Source organism: Hylaeus anthracinus, unplaced genomic scaffold (genome assembly GCF_026225885.1).
Source record: "Hylaeus anthracinus isolate JK02 unplaced genomic scaffold, UHH_iyHylAnth1.0_haploid 0, whole genome shotgun sequence".
NCBI classification, from domain to species: domain Eukaryota; kingdom Metazoa; phylum Arthropoda; class Insecta; order Hymenoptera; family Colletidae; genus Hylaeus; species Hylaeus anthracinus.
Genome location: NW_026533254.1, coordinates 11686299 through 11710117, shown reverse-complemented (window position 1 = coordinate 11710117; position 23819 = coordinate 11686299). Strand labels below are relative to the sequence as shown.

At 39.2% G+C, this 23819-nt stretch overlaps 2 protein-coding genes across 2 annotated transcripts; one reads left to right on the top strand and one right to left on the bottom strand.

Moving 5' to 3' along the window:
• The first annotated feature begins 958 nt into the window (after window positions 1-958).
• On the top strand, window positions 959-2988 carry LOC128895314 (max-like protein X). Its single transcript, XM_054157809.1, has 5 exons — window positions 959-1325; window positions 1515-1664; window positions 1869-2248; window positions 2326-2439; window positions 2527-2988. Exons 1-5 carry the CDS (start codon window positions 1289-1291, stop codon window positions 2581-2583), a joined length of 738 nt encoding a protein of 245 aa, XP_054013784.1. The 5' UTR covers window positions 959-1288; the 3' UTR covers window positions 2584-2988.
• An 11339-nt stretch (window positions 2989-14327) lies between these two features.
• On the bottom strand, window positions 14328-23527 carry LOC128892283 (short transient receptor potential channel 4-like). The gene is made up of 12 exons (XM_054152608.1): window positions 23492-23527; window positions 23121-23258; window positions 19372-19718; window positions 18646-18841; window positions 18379-18555; window positions 17995-18265; window positions 17801-17906; window positions 17219-17520; window positions 16484-16735; window positions 16153-16268; window positions 15890-16048; window positions 14328-15516 (listed from the first exon to the last, which is right to left on the bottom strand). Exons 1-12 carry the CDS (start codon window positions 23525-23527, stop codon window positions 15346-15348), a joined length of 2271 nt encoding a protein of 756 aa, XP_054008583.1. The 3' UTR covers window positions 14328-15345.
• Between the last annotated feature and the right edge of the window lie 292 nt (window positions 23528-23819).

The following is a 23819-nucleotide window of genomic DNA, read 5'->3' as shown; positions in this document are numbered from 1 at the left end:
CTCTTGCGTTAACAGTGTTCCAATTAAATAAATTTTACTTTGTCAATCGTGAGGATAAAGTAGAGAATAAGTATCTGACAAAGATAGAGACAAGGGCACGTGCGATCACGTGGCTCGAACTAAGTGATTCGTTGCATACTTATTATGAACAAAATTTCCTTATAAAATAAGTGATCGTGACGAAAATATCTCAATAAAAATGTTGAGAATTACGTACGAAGAAATGTTATGTTTTATCGTCCAAATTGTGTTAATTGAATGGTACTGTTTACATCTTATTATCAACAGAGATCACCCGACTGTAACATCTCAATTTGATATGCAGTTCTGCAATGATCGTATATAAATGTAGATAAAGTATAAGAAAGATAAATTCAAAAAACAAAAAATATCAATAGGTTAATTAAAATGTTTTAAAGAGTAAAAAACATACATATATTTGCACATCCATTTATTATGTTAGATTTTTGACTTAGATAAATTACTAATTATATTTCCAAAAGATATGCATAAAACAATTCCTAAAAATAATTAAAATATTAAAATAACTGTAATGTAGGTAATTAGATACATGTCGGGCCATCTAGCGGCGTGAGTTTCGAACTATTTCTCGAAAAACTTGGACGTCTTGCCACAGATGACATTACGTGTCTCAAGGGGCGCGCGAAATTTGAAAGTAAAGAAGCAATACCTAAGGAAATCTAAAAACTGAATAATCAATTCTTTTCGCATAGTTCTAGATATTTTGTAGGTTCACATACGTCATTATATTAACTCCTGTACAAAGACAGTTGTTAATAACATTTTGCTTCTTTCAACTTACTGCATTCAAAGAGACTTCGTGCTGCGACCTTGACGTTTTGTCTGCTAGTTGAGCACGTGGCTTCGTTTTGACAGCTGCTCTCCGTTTCGTGATGTGGCAACACTGCCTCCTTCGACTGACATCTATCCTCAACTGTCCTCAACTCAACAATTACACTTCTGTCGAACATGGCTGTATCTATGTGTATATAGTATTATCGCGAAGCAATCACGGAATTGTTTGTTTATCGAAATTATGTTATCGTGATCGCATTTCGTGCTGGTCGAGGAAGTTTCGTGGGGCTAATGTTCTCTCGTTAACGTAACGGTTCGTTTAATGAATCTTTATGGATAACCGTGTTTGGTTATTTTCCACTCCTGGTGCATCTTACTTGTTGCAACTCTTTTGTAACTGTTCCACGTGCGCTTTTTAATATTATTTTCTTTTCTCCTCGCGTTGATCTTCAACAAATTAATTACTGACGTAATGTCAGATACGCTGCATAAAGATGGATATGAAGTGTGTGAGTAAAATTTAACTTTACCATTCCAATTTTATGAGTTCATTTCTTCATTGTTATCAAATGTTTCATAGTACAAAATTACATATTTTATACCATATTATTCGAGATTTTTTCATCAATTCTTACTATATATAAGATACATGAGTGAAATATAAATGGTATTGAATACTTATTCTTTTGTGTATGTAGCGAACATAGCAATGCGTTGTGGAAGTAGTAACATGGCAGGGGACAGTGACATGAAGCTAGAGCCGTCAAGTCCTACAGAAAAATATACATTTTCTCGTTGTAGTAGTACTGGCTCTGTGAATACACCATCCTCATCTGCTCATAATACAGGTAACTCATTGAATTGAACACAGTAATTAATTAATCTACACAGTAACTTATACAATATATCTATTTTGATACATTCATTGTGGAAATGGAATCATGATAGTAGCAGCAATGCTACAAAATACTCTCTTTTACCTATTTAAAGTGAACATATATAAGAGTTTTTCAAAATTGAAGATAATAATCATATTGTGAAATTATTTATAGAGGATGAGGACAGTGACAATAAAAGTTCAACAATAAGTTACAAAGAACGCAGGCGGGAAGCGCATACTCAAGCAGAACAGAAGCGAAGAGATGCTATTAAAAAAGGATACGATTCTCTTCAAGATTTAGTTCCTGCTTGCCAACATACCGATTCATCGGGTTACAAGCTTTCCAAGGCAACTGTACTTCAAAAATCGATTGATTATATACAGTTTTTATTGCAACAAAAAAAGAAGCAAGAAGAAGAACGTAACGCACTCAGAAAGGAAGTTGTTGCTTTACGTATTATGCAAGCTAATTACGAGCAAATTGTTAAAGCACATCAAACCCAACCGGGACAGGCAGAAATGCGCATATCCGATGAAACCAAATTTCAAGTGGTAAGTTTAAAATACGATTTGTGTCGCGAACATTTGTATTATGCTGGAAATATTTTGTAACATAAATTTTAATTCAGTTCCAAGCAATCATGGATCGTTTGTTTCAAACATTCAATAACATTTCTGTTGCGAATTTTGCGGAACTATCAGGGTGTGTATTTAGTTGGTTGGAGGAACATTGCAAACCTCAGGTAAATATATTACTTTGAATATTATTACATGTATTTCGATTATGGATCAACAGATAGTGCTTAATAAATACATAACAATTGTTTCAGACTTTGCGCGAAGTTGTACTATCCGTACTCCAGCAACTTAACAGCCAAATCAGCTAGCCGAATGTGTTACTAGAATTGACAGTTGCACAATATGCATGTTTATACAAATATTTTGCTGATACTTAGGTCAAACTACGGTAGAGTTACCAGAAAGGATGGGAGTATGTGTTCTCTACGCAATACGGGTAGCATAATGATTGCACGAGAGATATAAATAGAAATTTATTTTATATATTAATAAAGATGTAGATATAACCATGTAATGTGGTGTAGAAGTCACCCGCGCCGTTATTGACGATCATACGATGTTATATATTTTTACCAGAATTTTTTTATTACATACATTTTGTCGCATATATACGATATACAACGTATGTACATATATGTATGAATATATTCGAGTATGTACATAATATATTAACTGCAGCACAGCAGCCTGAAATAAAATTCTAATCATCTTTGTTTATGTTTCACGATTATTATCTTCAACACCGAATGACGTAATCTTCGATGTCGTTAATTTCATTTCTAATTATTTTTACCCCAATATTGTCAACTGTTACCAAAAAATTCACAACGTAACAGTAATTTAATATTCGAGTTTCCTTTAATTAAATTTTCTCGGATTCCGTCGGCATACTTTCACCTTGCGTAATATCGTTTAGAAGTATCGCGTCCATTTTTGGTCTGTTAGAGTCGTCGCGTTCGTGATGAGGACTGTGGGGACGCCTTCTCTTCGTCCTGTCCTCGGGTCTACAACACAGGTCACGGAAGATGCAAGCATAACAGGCCAGCAACGCGCTCATCATCGTTAAGCCGCTGATAGCAAGGATGACCACCAAAAATATTGATATATCGTCATCCATGTTACATTATATTCCGGATAGTCTTCCTAGCCACTGTTTAAACCATCTGCAACAAGAATCAATACTGTGTGGCTGATTGCAATTAACAAATGTCGCGATACTTTTGTTAATTCAAGTTCACAGCGAAGTCCATTAAATCAAGTATCAACAAAAAGGACAATCTTCTTCCTACTTTCCGTTTCATCTGAATACGAAAGAAAAAAACGATAGAACTTCGCCGTTATCTCTTTTATGGCAGCCATCAAACGAAGTCTTTTATAGTCTACCCTCGGTTAATACCTGCAACTGTAAACCTACTTTCTATGGATTGATAACGCGCTTTTCATGAAATTAAATGCATGATTAACGACAGAACTTTTTAGTGAGAAGTCTTCGCTGTTATTTTACTGTCTACATTAATTACATAGTTATTCTTTAAGAATCGTTGGAATGCTATGATCGTAAATGTGGTCAGTTGACGATTAAAGTGGACTGTAAAGAAATCTCGTTTTGCGCGAAGAACCACGATTTCCTTGAAGCGAGGATCTCTTGGATACGAAATTGGAGGATCAATTCGCTCTTCCTGTAATCCAATTTATTCGTCGGTAGTCACGTACGAGCGAAAAATCGTTGAACGTACAGCTCTGGAGTATTTTGTATCGAGTGTACTTCGGAAGATCAAGTCCTGCCTGTTTCGAATACATCTGAAGTATTTCGTGGTTGAAACAACATTGTTCCTTTTTATTGCCAACAAGATGGAGGACCAATGAAGTTGCTTTTTTTGTTTAATTAAAATTTATTAATAATTCTGAATTATTATTGTTGGTAAAAGTAAGTATCCTCCCGACAAGAATAAAATGTATCGTAATTTTCAATTCAAATATATTTTCGAATCGACAACATACGATCGTTACATCTCTTTTTTTCACTTTTATTTTTCAACCTTAAGCCGCTTATCGATCGAGCTTTACAAACACCAATATATTTGGAACACTGGGGACAAATCGTGAAAACTGTATCAATTTTTCCAAGTGAACAATTTATTCGTACAGCCATTTTGTGACGCGGTTTCAGAGTTTAGGAGTTCGAGTTTCCTATCGCTTCGAAGTTTGCAAACTTTTTACTCGTCTTCGTTTTTGATATTGAAAGTTTTGCAAGCCTTAACAAGTCGAAAGTAAATTTTATAATAAGTTTTTTCGCCTCAGCAACCTTAATAAACTGTTGGAAGTAATTAGAGGTTCGTTTTACTGCGATAACTCGATCCCTCGGGTAGATATTAAATGCTCGAATTGAAAGCTAATGTAGGTCGGACAATAGATGGAATGCGTTTCACGAGATTCATTTATTATTCAGTTTTCGATCGTTATTCAGTCGATCTAACGATGATTATTATTCAGTCGATCTAACTGTTTGTATTTCAAACGTGCCTGTTACATCGAATTTACGTGATCGTGCGTACGTGTATCCAAGAAATCCATCGAATAATCGAAGTAGAAGGGAACATGCTATCAGTGCCTAGCGATTACGTAGATTGCTGTATGGCTTTGGTTGTCGATAACGGTAACGTGCCGTAATTTTCAGTGGATTCCATTATAGGCTCTTGTTAGGTAACAATATGCAAACTACTTCAGATTGTACCCCCATGTATTGTTTATTTTACGAGAAATTCGTGAAAAGCATTCACTAATTTTCTACTAAACATAATAATATCTTTCATGTCGCTAACAGCAAAACATTGTTACGTTAATTAAATTTATATCTGTTTGGAACGAAGGACAAAGTATGCCCCGTTAAACTAAACTAACGAGGGTAAGGACGTCTCTATGTGGAATCGATGTATCCACTGTCGTCATCGTTAGTCTCTGGAAGCCATAAGCGAATACAACAGAGACGGGGTAAACTTTATTCTCCCTTTTTTATCAAGTTCTTATTACGAAGACTCGGGTATCGCAAGTTAGCATCGAATCTTCATGCGGGTTGAAATACTGAAAATTCGTCTCAGCGCACGAATCGTAGATAAGAAATTTAATGGAATTACTGTCGCGACCGATTAATATTCGCGAGACACAAAAGATTCGCGAGTGAATCGTTCGCTCGCGTGAAACTGCGAGAGTCTGGCGCTGGAAGATTACTCGAAAATTGGCGTCCGCTGCGAATTGAAATTGCATGGGGCGCAATAAACACGGAAATTTAATCGAAGTAACGAACAGAGAGAGAAAAGAGTGGGCGAAGGGGGAGACGAAGGGGGAGAGAGTTACGTTCTACAGTCGGAAGGAAATGCCTGACTTCGTTGCTCGTTTCGGAAAATGTACTATGACAAATGAAGGATTTAAAAGTTGGATTAACTTTGCTTTTAACTTTATTATTATTATTTAAGGAATGAAGGATTTAAGAAATAAGCGAAATAAGAGGTCAAGGATTCTTATGAAATTGGATCATGTCGAGGAGAATTTGTTTGAAACTGGCTGACTTGATTGCTCGTTTGAAATGTACTGTGATAAATAGACCGGAAGATTTTAGGAAATAAGATAATCAGAGGTTAAGGATTTTGATGAAATTAAAATATGTTGTAGTTGATGAGAAATTGGTGGGAGTTTAAGTCATCGATTTGCTGATTTGGAGTTTGTTTACGAAATTCATCGCGTCGAAGTTACGAGTGAAGTGGACGTTTGCGTCGCGGTGACTTAAAAAACAGCGCACTGATGTTTCAACTTCAATATTTCATCGATGAAAGGGCGGCCCGGTGAGATGGAAAATACAAGAGTAATGGCACGAGAAGCCGCTAACTTAATAACACGAGAAAATAACATTTTCCGTGTTTTGGTTCAGTAATATTCTTATTTCACCGCGTACGTTTTTATTCCATCTTTTGAGGAACGTGAGATATTTTTATAGCTTGAAGTGGTGTTAAATGGGGTCTCTATCGTGGCCGTTTCCTGCGAGAGTTCACTGAACTTGGTAAAATACTCTGACGAACGTTGAATTCAAAAAATGAAAGAGATTTATCGTGAGATATTTGTTTCCGAAGAGAGAATCGATTTAGGAGATTCGTGACGCGCTCGTACGACTTGGCTGTCTGATCATTGTCTACTCTACTACTACTTCTACTTATGCGGTTTCCGTGCACGCTTCAAAGGCGAGCATAAATTAAATGTTGTTTCGACGCTTTGACGACCGAGTTTTAACCGTTTTTTTTTTTTAATATTAAAGTATGATATGCATATCGTTAGGCATTTACAATTTTAGCTTGCAATATTATATGCGATAAACAGCTTCATGGACTTTCGATATTAACCCGAGTATCGAAATCTTCATGAATGCGCAATATTTCTCGAATCCTTATTGTTCGAAAAATATTGTCTTAGAATGTTACTTTACTTCTCTATAGAGAATACAGAAGCAATAATTTTGGCTTACGTTCGTGGAATTCGTTATCATCGAGGTGGGTAATAAATTCCTCGATCAAAATGTTGGTTTTCCCAGCAAACGCCCATTCCCAATGCTGTCTAGAGATTCCCTCGATGGACTCCCATCCCTTTAATCGCAATTCGCTCGATCCTTTTGCCGTAATAGCTCGCCGACGTCAGTTCGGCGATGCTTTCTTCTATCCATGGGTCTCTCGCGCTGATGAAAAGTAATTCCTTTGCGAGAAACACGACAGCGATTTGCATAGAAATTTCGTTTACCAAGAGACGCCGGAATGGCAGAGTAAATTCGTACAGAAATTCACGACACTCTCCTATTCATTGAAACGTACTGGATCTGGCGGCTGCTAGGACCTCGACTCATTCCATTCGTATCCCCCTTCTGGAGCGCAATTCTAACTCCACCAGGGGTTGCAAATGTTGACGCTAACAGTTAGCTTTGGTCGTCGGAAATTCGCTATAAATTTTTCAACTTTATTACTGCGGGAAGCGGTGAAACACGTCTTTGCACTTGCACCATGTGTCTGTATTTACGGAGGTGCTTTGGTCACCATGATACGACATTAAAATGTTCCCTTGCGAAATACCAGTTCGTGTTCTTTTAATATTCAGTTTCACCGCTGTCCTTTATATTAAATATAACGCGTTACATTTATTTGTATTACTTCGGAGTTCAGCAGTATATGAACACATCACTTCACAGCCCCAGCTTCACTTTAAAAGTTTCGTGGAATAGCACGCTTCGACTCGTAGATTCGCTGATTATTTATTAAATATTCTTCATTTCGCCAGTGACGTTAAAATCACATCTTGAATAAAATCAAGGATGTCGTTGTAAAATCAAGAAATCGTTAATATCATCGCACGAACTGCTGTTTTAAATATTTCAGTCCGACTAGGTCCCTTAGAAAACAATATTCATCGTAAGAAAAATGATTTATTTTGCGTATATAACGTCGCAATAAAATACGATCGCTGTGTCGTTACTAGGGGGTGCATAGCACGAAAACAAGGATGCGAAACCACGTCATCACTTATTTTCTCCCTTGGCACGACAAAAACAGACGACTCGGAGCTATGCTCTCAGTACGAAACTCGCGTGAGGACTGCGAGCTGGTCCGGTTCACGAACTTGCGCATCCTCGCGGGATTTGCTTCTCCTACCCTTTGCCTCCTGCCCCCCCCCCCCCCTCTCCCCAAAGAGGCTCGACAAAGGTATAATCTTCCACAGACGTGTCTTATTGAAGCGATATAATTGCTCAGCTTCCTCTCGAAGCACCTTAATCAATTTAGCATTGATAATTTAACATTTACGGAACAATTTGTTCTAGATATAATCGTATCAAGTTAATTCGTGTAAGAAGTCGTTCAATTTAAAGTTTTAATTAACGCTAAATCTGCCGTCGTTCATTTGTAACCATTTCAAAAATATTTCACGTGGAACTACTAAATCGAATGATGCACGAAACAATCGTGCATGATTCGCATATTGCATGCGAGAACTGTATAGAAAAGCTTGTGAAACGAATATTTTTGTTAAGTTTTAAAGTCGATAATAATGTTGAAGAAATAGTAATTTAATTCCACATTGGAGGGTTTGTTAAAAGTTTCCCGTTATTGAGGAGGTCCACAGGGAGACGAAGTTTGAAAACTACCGGGTCAAAGAATAAATCAAAGCTCCCATTGGAGATCATTCTTCGCGTTGAATCAGATTCCGGCTAATGCGGTTTTAGAGACAGCGGAGAAATGATAGCTCGATGGCGCGAGACCAGGAAAACATGACAGATGCGTCATAACTTTCCATTCAAGCTGTCTCAGTTTTTGGTTCCTTCTTCGTGGCGTGTGAGGCCTGGCGTTGTCGTGATGAAAAATGACACCTTTTCTGTTGGTTTACCGTCTCGACTGCTGCCGAGTATTGCAGAGAGGAAATATCGCTGTTGGTAAAAGTTACCCTTCGGGTTTTTGCATTTTTTTACATTTCGAGTAGCCTTGAGCCTTAAAATGCAAATTTATACTTGTCGGTCTTTGTTTTGCTTCATATTTTTTAAGAGGTATATTTAGGTTTATTTCGATAAAACACAGTAAACTTACAAATTTCCTCTTCTTTCGTTAAAAAAAAGTTTCGTTTTCATGATCAGGTATTTTGATATATCTCTTCTTCTTCTTTTGGATGGAAGTTCGGTTTCTCTATTCCAGATTAAATTGTATCTTTGCATAACAATGTAAGTTTCTGCACGTTTACATACCGACGTAGGAGAATATACATCGTATCAAACAACCGACGTCGCGGTTAGTTCGCGATGGACTAATAACGTGTCCATCTCCGTTACCCGACTCAAACCCTCATAATTTTTTTCTCCGTGCTCCACTACAAATCGATAGTGTATTCTAGGCCAGTGGGAAATGCCGAAGAATAACGAATACGCATTATACATGCATGACAACGTTAGAATGTTAGTATTGTTCAGCGGTGGAGGCCATTTTGAATGCCTCTGGTGATTACTTACGCCGTCACAGTGAACTATGTTCCTACTGAAATTTAAATGAAAGAAGAAGTCGGGTCGGAATGCAGAATAATGATAATAATAATAATAAAAAAGAAAGAAACGAATCTTCAGCTACCTAATCTGAAAGTATAACATTCGAAAACACCACTTTCAAATCATCTTAATCAATTCTTTACTAAAGATATTAATTTACTTTAATTACCAATTTCCAATTACCAATTATACCTGTACCGTTTCGTGAATTTTAATTCTCGAACGTTTAATCATACAAAATACTTCACTTTATTCTCTTTCCATGCAAGTACCAATTAATTCGAAGCTTAATGAACCGCAGGCCATTCTGTGGATGGGACAAAATCTAACATTCGTAATTGAATCTCATTCGATCTGTATGATTTCAATTAACATTCCCTTTCCGCCAACGGGAGGCTTTTATTCTTCCACCGATTCCGCTCGACTGCATGAGGCGTAACGACTAAGCCGTAATATCGAGATTTCGTTTGCATGGCAACGCGAAGGATCGTCGCCTAAATATTTGAACACGCAAAATGCATTATACCGACCCGTTTTACACGCAATTTACGCAGCGGCACACCCAAGGGGTGTATATGTACATGAGAGTAATCGCACCCCTTTCTACAAATGAACATTCTTTAACCATTGAGATTACAAAAAAATTAGAGTCACGGTCCGATTGGATTTTGAACAAATCTGTTCGTGAAGAATAATGCATAGCTCTTGAATTCGTTATTTGCGAGTAATTTTAAAATGTTAAATTGAAGAGAATGAAATTGCATGCAGAAAAGATTGAATGGACTTTTTCTACATCTTCTCCAATGGATCTATCTTCTCTATCTTCAATCGTGTATCGTGTCTATTTCTAATATTTTTGATAAATTTCTGAATGTATCGCGACGTGTTCGCCCGTGTTAATTTTTAGTCGCACGCCACCTAAATTTCTGGGTGCGTCAGCGCAATTACGAGAATTCCGTGCGTGTCGACACCATTTGCGAATCCCGTCTTTGAAAGCTTTTCCAGAGCCAGAAAACCTAGGGTCGCGGGTTACGATTCCCTTGGGAGCGATTCGATGGTTCACTCAGTAACAGACGGACAATTAACTACGGGGAAAATCGACACGTAACACGGTATACGCCTTCCAGCCATAAATTATTTAGTCCGCGTACGTTTCTGCGTTTCCATTGTGCGAATTTGTTGGTCTTTGCGTAACAACGAACAGAATGCTCCGGAATAAATCATTGTCGGTGTGAAACTGAATCTAAAGCATGCAATACATTTTTCCCTGCGAAACCTCGTTGTTCGTGAATTTTAATTTTAAATTCTTTCGGGGAATCTCGTTGCAGAAAAATTTTACTGTGACATGGAAATTTGGTTTTGGTATCGAAAGGATGCAACACCGAGGACACGTGTTTGTACAATTCGTGTTATTGGTACGATTGATAGAACGGATTTGGGACCTCGTATACGCGAGTTCAATATTTTCTGGTCTGACACCGTCTGTCCGTTACTACTGGCACAACTCAATCTGCGCGCTTTATGTTTGAACAGTGGCGAGGATTACTACTAACGCGAGTTAAATGGGGCACGAACTCTTCTCGCTTCTTCTCCGATGAAATTTGCATTTTTTTCGCAAGGATCGATACGTTGATGGAGCGCTAAATGAATTTAAATTTAATAAATGAATTTATTAACTATTCAAACTGTCGCGTACGAACACTTCTTTCCTGCGTATATATTCTTAATGAAGCATTTTCGAAAAATTGCGATTGCCGAATAAAGTAAAACGTAAGGATTGGTTACGCCATTGCTGCGTTTCAACCTAACTTTATTTATAGCAATCAAGCTCGTTACGACCAACGGTGGGATCGATACAATTACATCGTCATTAATACCAATACGTGTCAATTACTGTGTCGAAGTTGTCGAACACGCAACGATAATAATAACAACCATTATCTGCTTCTCTCTGGGCAACAAACATCTTCACACTGATCTTCCTTTACTAACGTACCTAAACCCAGAATCAACCAAGACATAGAAACAATAATAAAAATGAAAATGGATAATAATGTCCCTTCGTTGTTTAAGCAATACCTATTTCTAATAATTAATTTAACTATTATCAGAAACTAATTTTTAGTTGTCGTAATGGATAGATATGAAAGTATTGAACTCACGATTAATGTCTCACAGAGTTATATGGCAATAAGAGAACTTTATCAGCTAATTTTTGCCAAGTTTTCATTTCTCAGTCTCTGATTACGCTCTGTCCGAGGCGTTTGGCAGCGATTCACCAAGGAATCGGAAGTTTCCATTCCGTTCACGGAGATCGGATCAAATTCCAAGAGTATCGTTTCCCACTCGTTTAACGAGCAGCTCCCCTTCCTCTTCTCCCTCGGGTTATCGTCCTCGTATTTTCGACAGAAGCGAGTCGGAGTCGATTTCGTGGAGGGACGAAGTAACCCAGCCTTCGTTGGGGCAGAATTAGGATTTAGGATTTAGGGTGTGCGAAAGAACCTCGGGGGAACGATATTGGGAACGTGCTATATTGTGCAAAGGCACTGCTCTCGTTCGATCGCGATTTTATCACCGACAATCTGCAATTAGACTACCTGACCTTTAATGAATGCTTGGGTACGTATATCCACGACTACAAAAGTAGACCAGCTTGGGGGGCGGGGGGAATTTCTAATATAAAGAACAAGGGTATTTTTAAAATTTTACGTTGAAGTATACTGGAAAGTGGCGTAATTTATCTAACGAGAAAAATCTGAATTTTTATTTCGATCTGTCTTTAAATATTAGGTTGTCCGAAAAGTTTCTTTCCTTTTATTAATAATTAATGCATGCACAATATTTTATGTTTTATGTTACATTACAAAATTGTGTACGATTCATTTCGCTCCGTTACTGTTACAGCATCAATGTCTAAGAAATTAGATTGTCCATTTATATAAACACTGGCACAGAAAATAATTGAATGCAACTTACGAAAGAAACTTTTAGGACGACCTAATATATTCTGTTTCTATGTAAAATTTCTTTGAAATTTCAGTTTCATACAGTCTATTTATTAATTTTGTGATCCAGATACAGTAACTTATTAATAGAGTATTAATATGGTATACTGTATAAAGCAGTAATTTGTAAAATGTAACATCTCGATTTCCAGCTACTTTAACGGACCTCTAATTGTTCAATTCCCTTCCAGAGTATTTTCCTACAGGCAAATCTTGCGTAATGCGCGATAAATGTCAGAAACAAACCGATTTGCAGTAATGAAATCGTAGCTATCGGAAAACCGTCGTAAACTCGTCGAAAACATACCATTGGTGAAGCAATCAATGACGTCGGGGGGGGAGGTACTCGTGATCGAACAGCATTGAAAGTTATTGCCGCTGAATCCAGGCATATTACGCTGTTTAATAGCGACATGCACCCGACGCTTATTATCGATTGTCGCTTTTACTACAATTATGAAACTTCTAACTTCTCAACTGCGCACTGAATAATTGCATCGCGTCTCTATTATCTTCGAATCGAGTCGCAGCTGGAGTAGCGGGGATGATCTTGGTTCCACTGCAGAAAACATTTTGTCGATTAGAAAGAGAACGTGCTGGTTATTTTATAGCGAATATTTAAAAATAGTGTAGGGAAGAAAAATGTGTTCTATGTGGTATCTTATGGGGACGGTGATTGCACGTTGATGTTATGGAGCGGAGATGAGGGAAAAGGCCAAGATAATTTAAAGTACTCGAGGTTGGTCATTGCTGTTCGAGTATCGATTCGGCATAGCTTACTTTTTTACTAATCCTCTTCAATATTATCCTTAAATTTTGTTTAAATATAAAGAAATATCTTTATTTTCATATTTGGAATAATTGAACATTCGAACACCATAATTGCATTTCATTTTGGGTAACGAAAGGAATAAATTTCGTCATGTTCGTAAACTCATTAAATCAGAGTTTATCGCGTTGTTTTCCATAAGCATGAAAGCGAACGAAGTGGACCTTCTATTCAGTAATATGGAGTTATGCGCAACTAAAAGATAAATTGAAAAATATTTCGCTCGAACAGAGTATAAAACTAGGTTTCATTAATCCTATAAATTTCAAAATATAAATAAGTATATGTTTGAACACCAAACTCTGGTATAGGAGCAGCGTTTCCTTTTTTAAAGAAGCTTCAAAGCATCCCTTTGCACAAGGGTGGGAAAAAATCGTCGTTATGAGATCGTGCGAGCTTGAGATGGGTCGTTATCCCTTTTATCAACGAGGTTTCTACACATCCTTAGCAAATGGTGCGCTCGCTGCTAGTTCGTACAAATATGTCGAAACGGAGTTGGTTTCTTTCACCTCTGAAGTCGCTGCAGGAAACAGGCTTTACGCGTCGACGACGGGATTAAATTTCGTTCGCGTCTATTGTGTGTGCTACAAACTTATTTAAGTTTCTTTAATAAAATTTAGCCCTTTGCCACAAAAATGAAATAATAATACTTGTAGAGACATTTATTTCTTTTGTGGTATCACAGTCCACCATGCACAATAAAAAGAGTTAATTATAGATTCCTACCAGGCATCAATTACATTTGGTGTGAATTATTTTGTACCGAATTAATTTTTGAATGAAGATTTTCGTGAAACATGTTGCAGTATATGTATTATAAATTTTAATAATATTTTCTAAAGAAAATGTTTGTAGGATTATTACGAGAGCAATGGATTTCGAGTACTTTTACCATATACAAACAAAACTTACGCGCTTTATTTTATGTTTCGAACGTTATGAATAATAAACGAGAATTTTGATAGTAGGTATTGAAATTATTCACGCTCATACGATAGTCGCAGTTTGCTGATACTGTTACGTTACAGCATTGTACTGCATATTAAACAAGTTTGCATTTCGCAATGGAGCCAATTTCAGTTGGATCGTAACGATTCCAATATTTACGTAATATGCAAACCATCCGGCCATTGTGCGAAATTTACATTTAACAAACAGTGCATGTATAATAATCATCACGGAAGATCAACACTTCGCGCACTCGCAATTAATTTCAGACGCCGAATGAAATTACTATCTAATTAATTAAAACATACACTTCTATATTCATTAAACGTTAAAATTTCATTAATATCTTCAAGAAATTAATGAACCGAGAATACGTATAGCCTCTTTATTAGAAATTGTTTGTTGATCGTGTGACCTAGCGCAGAAATTTCCCAAGTGTTCAACTAGGAAAATCTAATCGACAACCTCGAGGGAAATTTTTTCGTATAAACATTTCATCTGACAACAAGCGTTCCATAAATTCAAGGAAATGTCAGAGCAAGTTCCTTTCTAGAAGATATATTGAATGTCCTTGAAATAAATGGCCAAACGTCGGAACCTCATTCTACTGCACCTTGACGATGAACTATGTATCTGGAAACTGTCTGTGTAACACAATTAAAAAAAAAAAAACCTGAACATTTACAAAAATTTATACATGCTATGGAAATATAGATTGTATACGTTCGTAAAAGAGCTCTCAGAAGGGAAATAAGATCCTGTCTGACAGATAAAAATAAAATAAAAAATATATAAATAGTTTCTATGAATTTATTCCAAGTTCCCAGCAAGTCATTGCTCCTAAATGTTGGCCCACCTATTTCTGGGACATCCCGTAGAGACGGAATAAATTCCTCGCCGTTGTATTGAACTCGTTACTTTTCGACGAGCCACTTGATGCATCATTCGCTTTGCCTCGAACACCCTTTTCTCTCGTCGCAAATTGAAAAACAGTCCACCTGCCTGGTAAATGGCTATTATCCTTCTTTTACAAAGGTAATTACAACGAATGGTATTGTTTCCTCGAGAATCGTTTCCCATTAATTTCTCTGTTGTTTTTACCTCTTATACACAGCTGGAATAATACCAAAAAGAAAAAGTCTACCTCGTTTACTAAACATCGAACGGTTTGGGACTGTTTTCGTAATTCATCAAAGAACACAACGGGCAATTTCACGACTCGATTCTCTCATTCGCTGGACAAAGCGTCCCTTAGAAGGTTTCGCAGTTCGACGATTTCTTTCCTCAGTCTCTCCAGTTCGTTCTCATCCGCTTCTTTTTCCTTCTGTCGGAAATAACGTTGTACCAATTGCGTCATCACGACGGAAAATTGATTGTTCTTGTCGGTCTCTAAAGATTCCTATAAAAGAAAACGCAAGCAATTGATTTTTCCAATACCGGGCTGTCATCTGTCAACAGGAAAAGAAAACTGTGAAGTAACGAGTGGTTTTCTTCGGGAAACGTACAGGGTGTTTCGTTATTCTTGGACGTAATTACAGGCTTGTGAAAATATTAAAGAAACTAGGAGCCACTCATTCTTCTTAAAATAAATTTCTTTAAAAAGTATGCAATTTCAATGACCTGTGAAAGGCGTACGAGATTAAATAGCATAGCTATGATAGCTTAAGTGTTTTTCTAATTTCATCATAGTAGATGATGATTATTTTTTCACACGTTGTGTATGTAATGGAGTGGCCTTTGACACTACGGATTCAGTGAGTTCGTTTACTAACAATGTAGCAACAATGATTTATGCTCCATCGCGCTCGCTTGTCTGCCGTTGGCTTGAGCAATATCTTCACGTACTCGATCACTGGCTGCATGCCGATGTAGGTTGGGATAATATTGAATGGCGGCGGAACCGTTGTTGTGAGCATAAAATCGACGTACGTCTAAAAAACATGAAAAAGTTTCTCGATCAATCCGTCGATTCGATCCACTGTTACAGTATTTTCGCCCTAATTAATAACTTTCAATTCTCATTTGGACATCGAACCTCTGTCCGGCCGAAAGTCCATTCCACGATCAGGTTTTCCGTGACTTTGGTCATCGTGTTCGACATGCACGCGATTAGCATGTTCAATATCACGACCACAGCAATGACCGTGAAACCTGGAAAAGCGATTAAACGTCAATGACATTGAACAGTTTTTTTTTTTTTTTTTACAGATAAACATAAGGAGATCGAACAAAAGTTAAAGATACCGATTCCAAAAATGTACACACTGATGGAACGAAGTATCAATGTTCGTTGTAATTTATTTGCACACACCGTAGTTTGATTGGATTCTGACGTAAAAGGGGCAAAAACTAGGTCACCATTTTACCAGCGAAGGATATGTAGCCGATAACCTCGGTGAACCCGTGATGATTGATGATGGTCTCGTTTTCGCATTCTCCGGGAAGATTCTCGATCACAACGTCGGCACTTTCGATGGGGCTCATGCAGAAGAGTGCCCAGAAGAGTGTCTTCAGAGTCGACATGAAATCCACGAACGAGCTGACCTGTTGAGTCTTGATTTTGGTTTCGTCATCGATCTGCACCATCCCGTCGTAATACTGATAAAGTCTGCACGTGCCTAACGAAAAGCAGGGTGAAGTAATGGAACTTGAGTAGAAATTCTCATCGCATCCGCTCCCGGCTTGCGACGAAGAGCTACCAGATTATGTCACGGGATGAGTCATCTAGAGTTTCATGGTATTTTTTCAAAATTAGATAAAAAGATAGCTAAGAAATTGTTATGGTCTGATTCCTGAATTGGGGATACTAATCGTTTGAAGTAATCGTTCGAACCAAAGGAAGAGGGTACCCAGTCGGCAAGTAGAGCCCTTTATCGATAATGTAGCGCATTTTGTCGATAATCAAGCGCATTCTATCGATAATGTAGTGCATTCTATCTCATTCTAAACAGATACGACGTCCTTTGAAGGATAAGTAGGTCTTTGAGGTGGCCCGTGCACCGCTGTCACGTGAATCGCAACGTATACCGTGCATACCAATCGCATTTTTTGAGACGTCAAAAATAAAGTCACAAAATATATCAACAAGCAAGGATATTTACCCGTAGTGAAAGCAAAGATAATGATGGTGAAAAAGATGACGAATTTCAAAACATCTTTTATCATCTTGCGTAGAGAAAGCAGCAGAGGTCCCAGATGATAGTTCAGCAACGAGATGGACAACAACTTCAGGAATGCTGCGATCGTCGCCAGACAGAACAATCCTTCAGCAATTAGCGTGGGGTCGTACTTGTGCCAATACTTCCTCTCCAATTCCAACTGGTCGTTTAAAGTCACGTCCGCTGCGGCGATTATCCAGTACATGAAGGTCAAGATGAATAACAATATTATCAGCATCTCCCACCTGCAGAAAATCAATTATTCAGCAGGAAGGCGACTGAGTTATTTGACGAGAGGGATACGCAAGTTCAATAAGATCTCTGAGAGGCAATAGAGGATTGAAAGGTCGAGATCGAGTCAGTGGGTCATTAAAAACGTGTAAAACAACGCAAGGATTACGGCATATCTCGATATATCTCGATAACTGAGTTCAGAGATCTTGTTCAACTTGAGTCACAGCTGATCCACGAAATGAAGAAAGGCAAGTGACGGGCACGCGACAGTTGGCGAACTTGGAACCGTACCAGTACCGGAACGTCGTGAAGAACTTCTTCGCACCGTGCACCACGCAGAGACGTACCATCGCCCACGCATACGAGATGATGTAGACGAACAGTATCCATACGTACACTGAAGAAGCAGCTCTAGGTGAGAAGTCGAAGTGGAACCACGCTCGACTCTGATCTAACCGCCGATATCAGGAAATTGTTTGGTATACCATTGTTTGGTGGTCCGCGGAGCTGCTCGCTCTTGTCAGCGGTCGACTGGAGGAAACAGAACAATAGGAACACGAAGTAGCTGGCGGTGGACGAGAGGAACTTGTTAACGGGTGATTGCCAGAATTTCGACCATTTAGAGTTGGGCGCGAAGAAAATTACTATCAGGATCAATGGTAGAAGGAAGATGCGCAGAATCACTCGCAGACACTTCATCCACAAGCCCATTATCTTCCACTCGTACCAACCATCGATCCATTTACTCTCGATCAACTGGAAATACGTTCAACTCGAAGGTTAAAATTTATTTGTCAATTATTCGCATCGTTCTATCGTGTTCTAAATATTCTATTTGTAAATAATCGGTTGCTCGAGCCGAGGCATACCTGCTGTATGTTGGGGTGGGCCACAAAGGTCATCTGCGTGTAGTGGAGCGCGAAGAGCAATCGCGGATAGATGAACTTGGAGGAATGAGCGAATCCGGTTGACCGTTTTAGTACAACTTCCACTTCGTCAACAGTGCGAGCGCAGGCGATCAGATCAGTGGCAAACTGAGCGACACCCTGTGAGAAGTACGATGCTCAGATAGGGGCAACTTCTCAGCTCTCCAGTTGCCCATGCTCGGTCACTGAGCTAGAGAAGTGTTAACAAACCTTGGAAAGACTCTTGTACTCGTGATAAAATTGCCTGTCGAAGGAGGCGGCCTTATTCAGCTCGTAGGACAAGTTGAAGGCTTCTAGAATAGGATCGTCGACCGTCTGGCAAATGTATGCCGGGTTCACGATCGCTTTGTACATGAACAATCGCATTTTTTCTATCGCCAACAGGTCGGATCTTTCTCTCTCGCTTCTGAGACATCGAATGAGAAAGTCATGTTAGAGAGTATTATATTAGAGTCACTTGAAATTTGTTTCGAGGTACCTGGGAAAAATAAATAAAAGTATTTTGAGGCATACATTTTTTAAAGTACGGTGGTTATATCGTCTCACAGTGTTGATAATAATACAGTGGTAAAATATCTACCTAACAACGAAATGGAGCCACTGATAACGTACTGTATATTGCTCGGGAGTTGGCGAGGCACCAACGAACTGAAGGGGACAGAGACAAGGAAATTTCAGCGTTTGGTCCCTTTCTTTCGAGCAGTCACTGCATTGTCGGTTAAATGCAAAGTGTATCTTATGAGTCTCGAACTCTTCAATTTTTCTTACATATATCTAAGCCAATAATTACAATTGGTCTCTCAGTAAGGTGTCGCCGTTACGCGACAGCCAATCGAACTGCCTCGCCGACTCTCGAGCAACGAACTGTACTGTGAAAATGAATTATTTTCGCATGATGATTACATCTTACACCGTATCAATAGTGAAAATTCGTACTTGCACTCTTCGCAGTTGCAACTAGGTGGATGAGTCTTCGGAAGCGTGTGATTTCTTCTTCTCAGGAAGTCGATCAGTTCGAAGTGACCGTACTGCGCGGCCACGGCGAGCGGTGTCGTGTCGTCCGGGAAGTCGGTGCTCTGGGTGACGCCAACGTACTCCAAACCAGCGTTCAGTTCATTTAGTTTGTTTAGAATCAGATTAGCGATCTTTATGTCGTTGTCCCGGATGGCGTGGAGGTGCGTGTCACCCGGGTCGATGTCAGGATAGGACAGCAGATACTCCACCATCGCCATGTTTCCGCTTCGAACTGCTATGTGAAGCGCGGTGACGCCCTGGAAAGGACACTATTGTCAGGACGATCCGAATGTGAACGTGTAGTTGAAGCTGAGGGGCTTCTTGGATAGGTAAAGCTTCCACAGGATAGGTTAGGCGCTAAGTGGTGTTGAAATGTCGAGAAACTGAGTGTGTTATGTCATTCTTGATCCTACAGTGAGCATTGATTCATAAATGCATCACGTGGTTACATTTAGTATTGCTTCTTATTAACAATTTCAAAATACAAAGGCAGTGGTGTATGCATTAAGTATTTATAATGTTTGTTAAATGTGAAACAGCCTAGCCAACATAAAGTCATTTAAGATTCTACTATTACGCCTTGTGTTTGTTTCAAAATTTATTGTTTTTAAAGAAATCTTAAATATTGATCAAGGCAGTTGTTCGATTACCCTTTTAAAAAAGTTCTTCGATTTTCCATTTAAATACTTTGAACAAGTCGAAGACATTTTGATTATTTTTCGGTCCCATCTAATATAAAACATATCGCGCATTATAGAGTTAAATCTAATCAAAAAAATTAAAACTTCTGAGCTCCAGACAGGGGGAACCTATCAAGTCCCTTTAAGTCTATCTCTAAGAAACGTTGAAAAATCAAGGTTCTATCATCTTCAACCCTTCCCTACACTCCTAAGATCCAAATGATTTCACGATCTATTGGATCAAAAGCTTCAAGCCAAAAAGGTGTTGAAAAGTTGAGAAACTAAGGGTGTTGTATCATTTTCGTACCTACTCCAGAATCACACTTCTGAGCTTCAAACAGTAGACAACCTATCGAATTAGTCTCTTTCTACCTCTATCTTTAAGAAATACTAAAACAACAAGATCCCATCGTTTTCAACCCTTCCCTAAACGTCTAAGATCCACGCGATTCCGCTATCGACTGGACCAAAAGTTTCCATCCAAAGAGGAAACGTTCTTCCGCGTTTCCAAGGTTTCCTGACCATCCACCATCGAGAAATTCCTCGCTGCCGCCGCTTTTCCGCCCCGAAATCCACTTTTCGAACTACTATCTGTTTCCCTATATTTTTTTTTTTTTGTTGTGGTCGTCCGTCGGTCGTGTCCCTTTTTGCGCGAAGAATGGGACGACAACGTTTGTCGCCCATCTGCGGCGCGTTTACAGAGGCGGCATTCGACAATGGAGCCGGTCCATTGTTGGCGTCGCCAACGGTCACAATATTCCGTGATATCCTGGCTTTTGGACGGGCCCCTGGGGGGACCTGTGTACCATCCACACGCCGCGATACAATGCCACCTTGTGATATATGCCTCGCTGAAGGGCCCTCACCTTTCACGATCGGCAGCTGTCTGGGATCGACGCCCTCGTGACTCGACGCAATTTTCGCGTCTGGGTGGACATCCTGGGTGGATATCCCAGACGATCGAGGGATCACTTTCGCGGAGGAAATCGAAGATTATACGTTTTACAGTCGAATACGGCTTATTTTCTCTGAGTTTCTTTGGATTTGTTTGTTCCTTTGCGATTTTTTTTTGTATAATGCCACACGATAACTCCCCACCTCATCGACAGACCGTGTTCAGTGATGGACAAAACCCTAGGCTTTGAATAAATCTGGTGTTCACTGATATGTTTGTCTCGTTTCCTCTTCTGAACATCTTCCGAAGAAGAAAACGAGACAAACATATCGGCAAACTTCAGATTTATTCGAAACCTAGAGTTTCACCCATCCTTGACCACGTTTACTCCACGAGGGCCCGAATCGAGATTGTTTCCTGCTCTCAGTGCCAAGTAGATAAACGTTTGTTAGTAATATAACAAAATGGTATCGATCTATCGCGCGGAGATCCTCTGAATGGTCGAGGACATCTCACGGACGTCGAGTCGCCTCCGAAAACGAGAGCAAACGCGAGCCCAGGGACGGGCCGCGGCCAAGACGGTGGCAAGGGGATTCCCGGATGGAATTTACAGCGGGACGAGTCATTTGAATAATTTTTATCGGTCCTCGGCTGAAACCATTGTCTTGTAAAGGACGGGCTGAAATATGGCCGGAGATACACGGAGCCGAGCTCTCCTAAACGTTTCGTTTCACTCGCACTCCCTGTCTACGCGTCCACATCCTCCGTCCACCTTCGCGTTTCTTCCCGTCTCTTCCTCCTGCCATCTTCCTCTTCCTCTTCTCCTCGGGATCAGCCGGCTCAAGGCGGTCTCCGCCACAAAGTGAAACGAGGGTTGGGCTTTTTGGGAACCCTGAAGGGAGGAGGATGACACGACCAGCACGAACGAGGAGGAGGGGTTAACATTCCACGGGGGGTACGTGTACCTCCGCGGGGTGAAGATCTGAGATAACGAGACCTCGTCTTACTTTCGCTTTCCTCCTCCGATTCGGCTCTTTCTGGAGTCTTGAATCTTCTTCTTCTTCTTCTGTTTATTTTCTTTTTGTTTACTTTATACGGGTACGTGATCCGTTTTACATTGATTATTGCACCTATTGGTCCAGTCTTCTTAACACGTCGATCGACATGTCACCCATATATGGTTGACAGTGTTTTTCGCTCAAGAACTAAAAAAAATTAATTCTGAAAGTTAGACATCAAAGGAGACGAATTTAAATGAAATTCACGAATTTCGATGTAGTTACGAAAATAAATACCACGATAAATGTTTGATTTCGTAAACTACGATAGTCTAAATAATATTTAATCTTTGCAGAAATTTCCAAGAATATTCGTTTGGCAGTCGACGTGTTAATTTGTTTTGTATCAATCCTTAACTTCTTACATTTTTTACATGTCTGTCGGGGGCCCACTAGCCCTCTTGTTCGAGTACCTCAGAATCGTGCTAAGATCGTACTGTAGCCACAATCAGTAATCAGACTACAGCCCCTTGAGGGTGTCCTCTTCTTCTTCTTCATCTCCATCTTCTTTTACTCTCTCGTTGCCTCTCGTTGTTCAAACATCTTTCGCGAGCTGAGCGGACGGCGTTGCTCTTTGAACCCCCAAATACACAGGGACAGTGTAAATCACGAAAAGGGGTTGACAGAGCCGGTGGACTCGACAGAGGAAAGAGGAAAGACCGTTGGACGTCCGAAGCTCTACCTGGACCTTCTGGTGAATCAACGTAAACGGCCGACACCACTTACGGTTATGTTGTGGGAAACCGGTGATGGGAGATAAATTTGAGAATCTTTACGAGCCAACTGGCATAAAGACTGCCGTTGAGTAGCCCCGGTCCAGCAACACGGCTCAGATTATTCATTAATAACGGTTCATGGAATGGCTCGGGCGAGTCATTCATGGAAACTGTTTTGCGACCAGAGTGATCAGATTGAGATTAGTATTAATACCTGGCGGTTTTGTGTGCTCGAGTTAGCGAGGGAAACATATGGAAATTGTACGTAGAATATATTACTAGATCGAGATTTGAATATATACATTGATTTGTAAAATTTTACCTGATAATCAGTGACGTTTATATTAAAGTCACGATGAACCTCGAGGAACTGCTTCACTTCCTGGACGCCTCCAGCGTCGACTAGATCGAAGAAGTGTTTTTCGATTTCTTGCAATGTCGGAAATACCACGCTGGATGGCTGCAATAATAACAGATTTGTTAGAAAAATTGTAATAATCTACGAGAACATTGTTACATATTATTACGAAAAAGTAACAAGGTTCATCCACTTATAGATTTGAACTCTCCATTATTCCTCGGATCCTTTAAAAGATAATTGAATACGGTAACAGTTTTTTAGCGTTTCTAATTCAAAATATCATAATATTTCGTATTCATAACCTGCAATAATTGTTTGTCGTAAATACTCACCCTTCGCAAAGTACCTATGCCCAATTCGTAGTCCATTATTTCAAGTACGTGTTTGGTCTAATCAGGTCTGATCTAGGTTCTCTTGAAAAAATGATCTTCAACCAATACTGAATAAAATCACTCGCTGAATCATTAATCGAAATTCAGAAAAGTTCACAACATGGCAACATGTCAACAGAGAAACATTAATACGAGTGAATTTCAGCACGATTCTTTCTCGTTTTTTAAATGAAAATTTCAACGGTAAATAGCTCAACTTTAATTCAGTTATCTTCACTGTACACGTCTTCGTGTATTTTCTCTAATTCAAGCTATTTTATTCAATTAA

Coding starts and splice junctions, on each gene's coding strand:
- LOC128895314 (XM_054157809.1), top strand. CDS start 1,289: ATGTCAGATACGCTGCATAAAGATGGATATGAAGTGT. Junction 2,249..2,325: donor ATGAAACCAAATTTCAAGTG/GTAAGTTTAAAA, acceptor ATTTTAATTCAG/TTCCAAGCAATCATGGATCG. Junction 2,440..2,526: donor AGGAACATTGCAAACCTCAG/GTAAATATATTA, acceptor CAATTGTTTCAG/ACTTTGCGCGAAGTTGTACT.
- LOC128892283 (XM_054152608.1), bottom strand. CDS start 23,527: ATGGACTACGAATTGGGCATAGGTACTTTGCGAAGG. Junction 17,521..17,800: donor TTCACGACGTTCCGGTACTG/GTACGGTTCCAA, acceptor GATTTTCTGCAG/GTGGGAGATGCTGATAATAT. Junction 16,049..16,152: donor GGACTTTCGGCCGGACAGAG/GTTCGATGTCCA, acceptor CATGTTTTTTAG/ACGTACGTCGATTTTATGCT.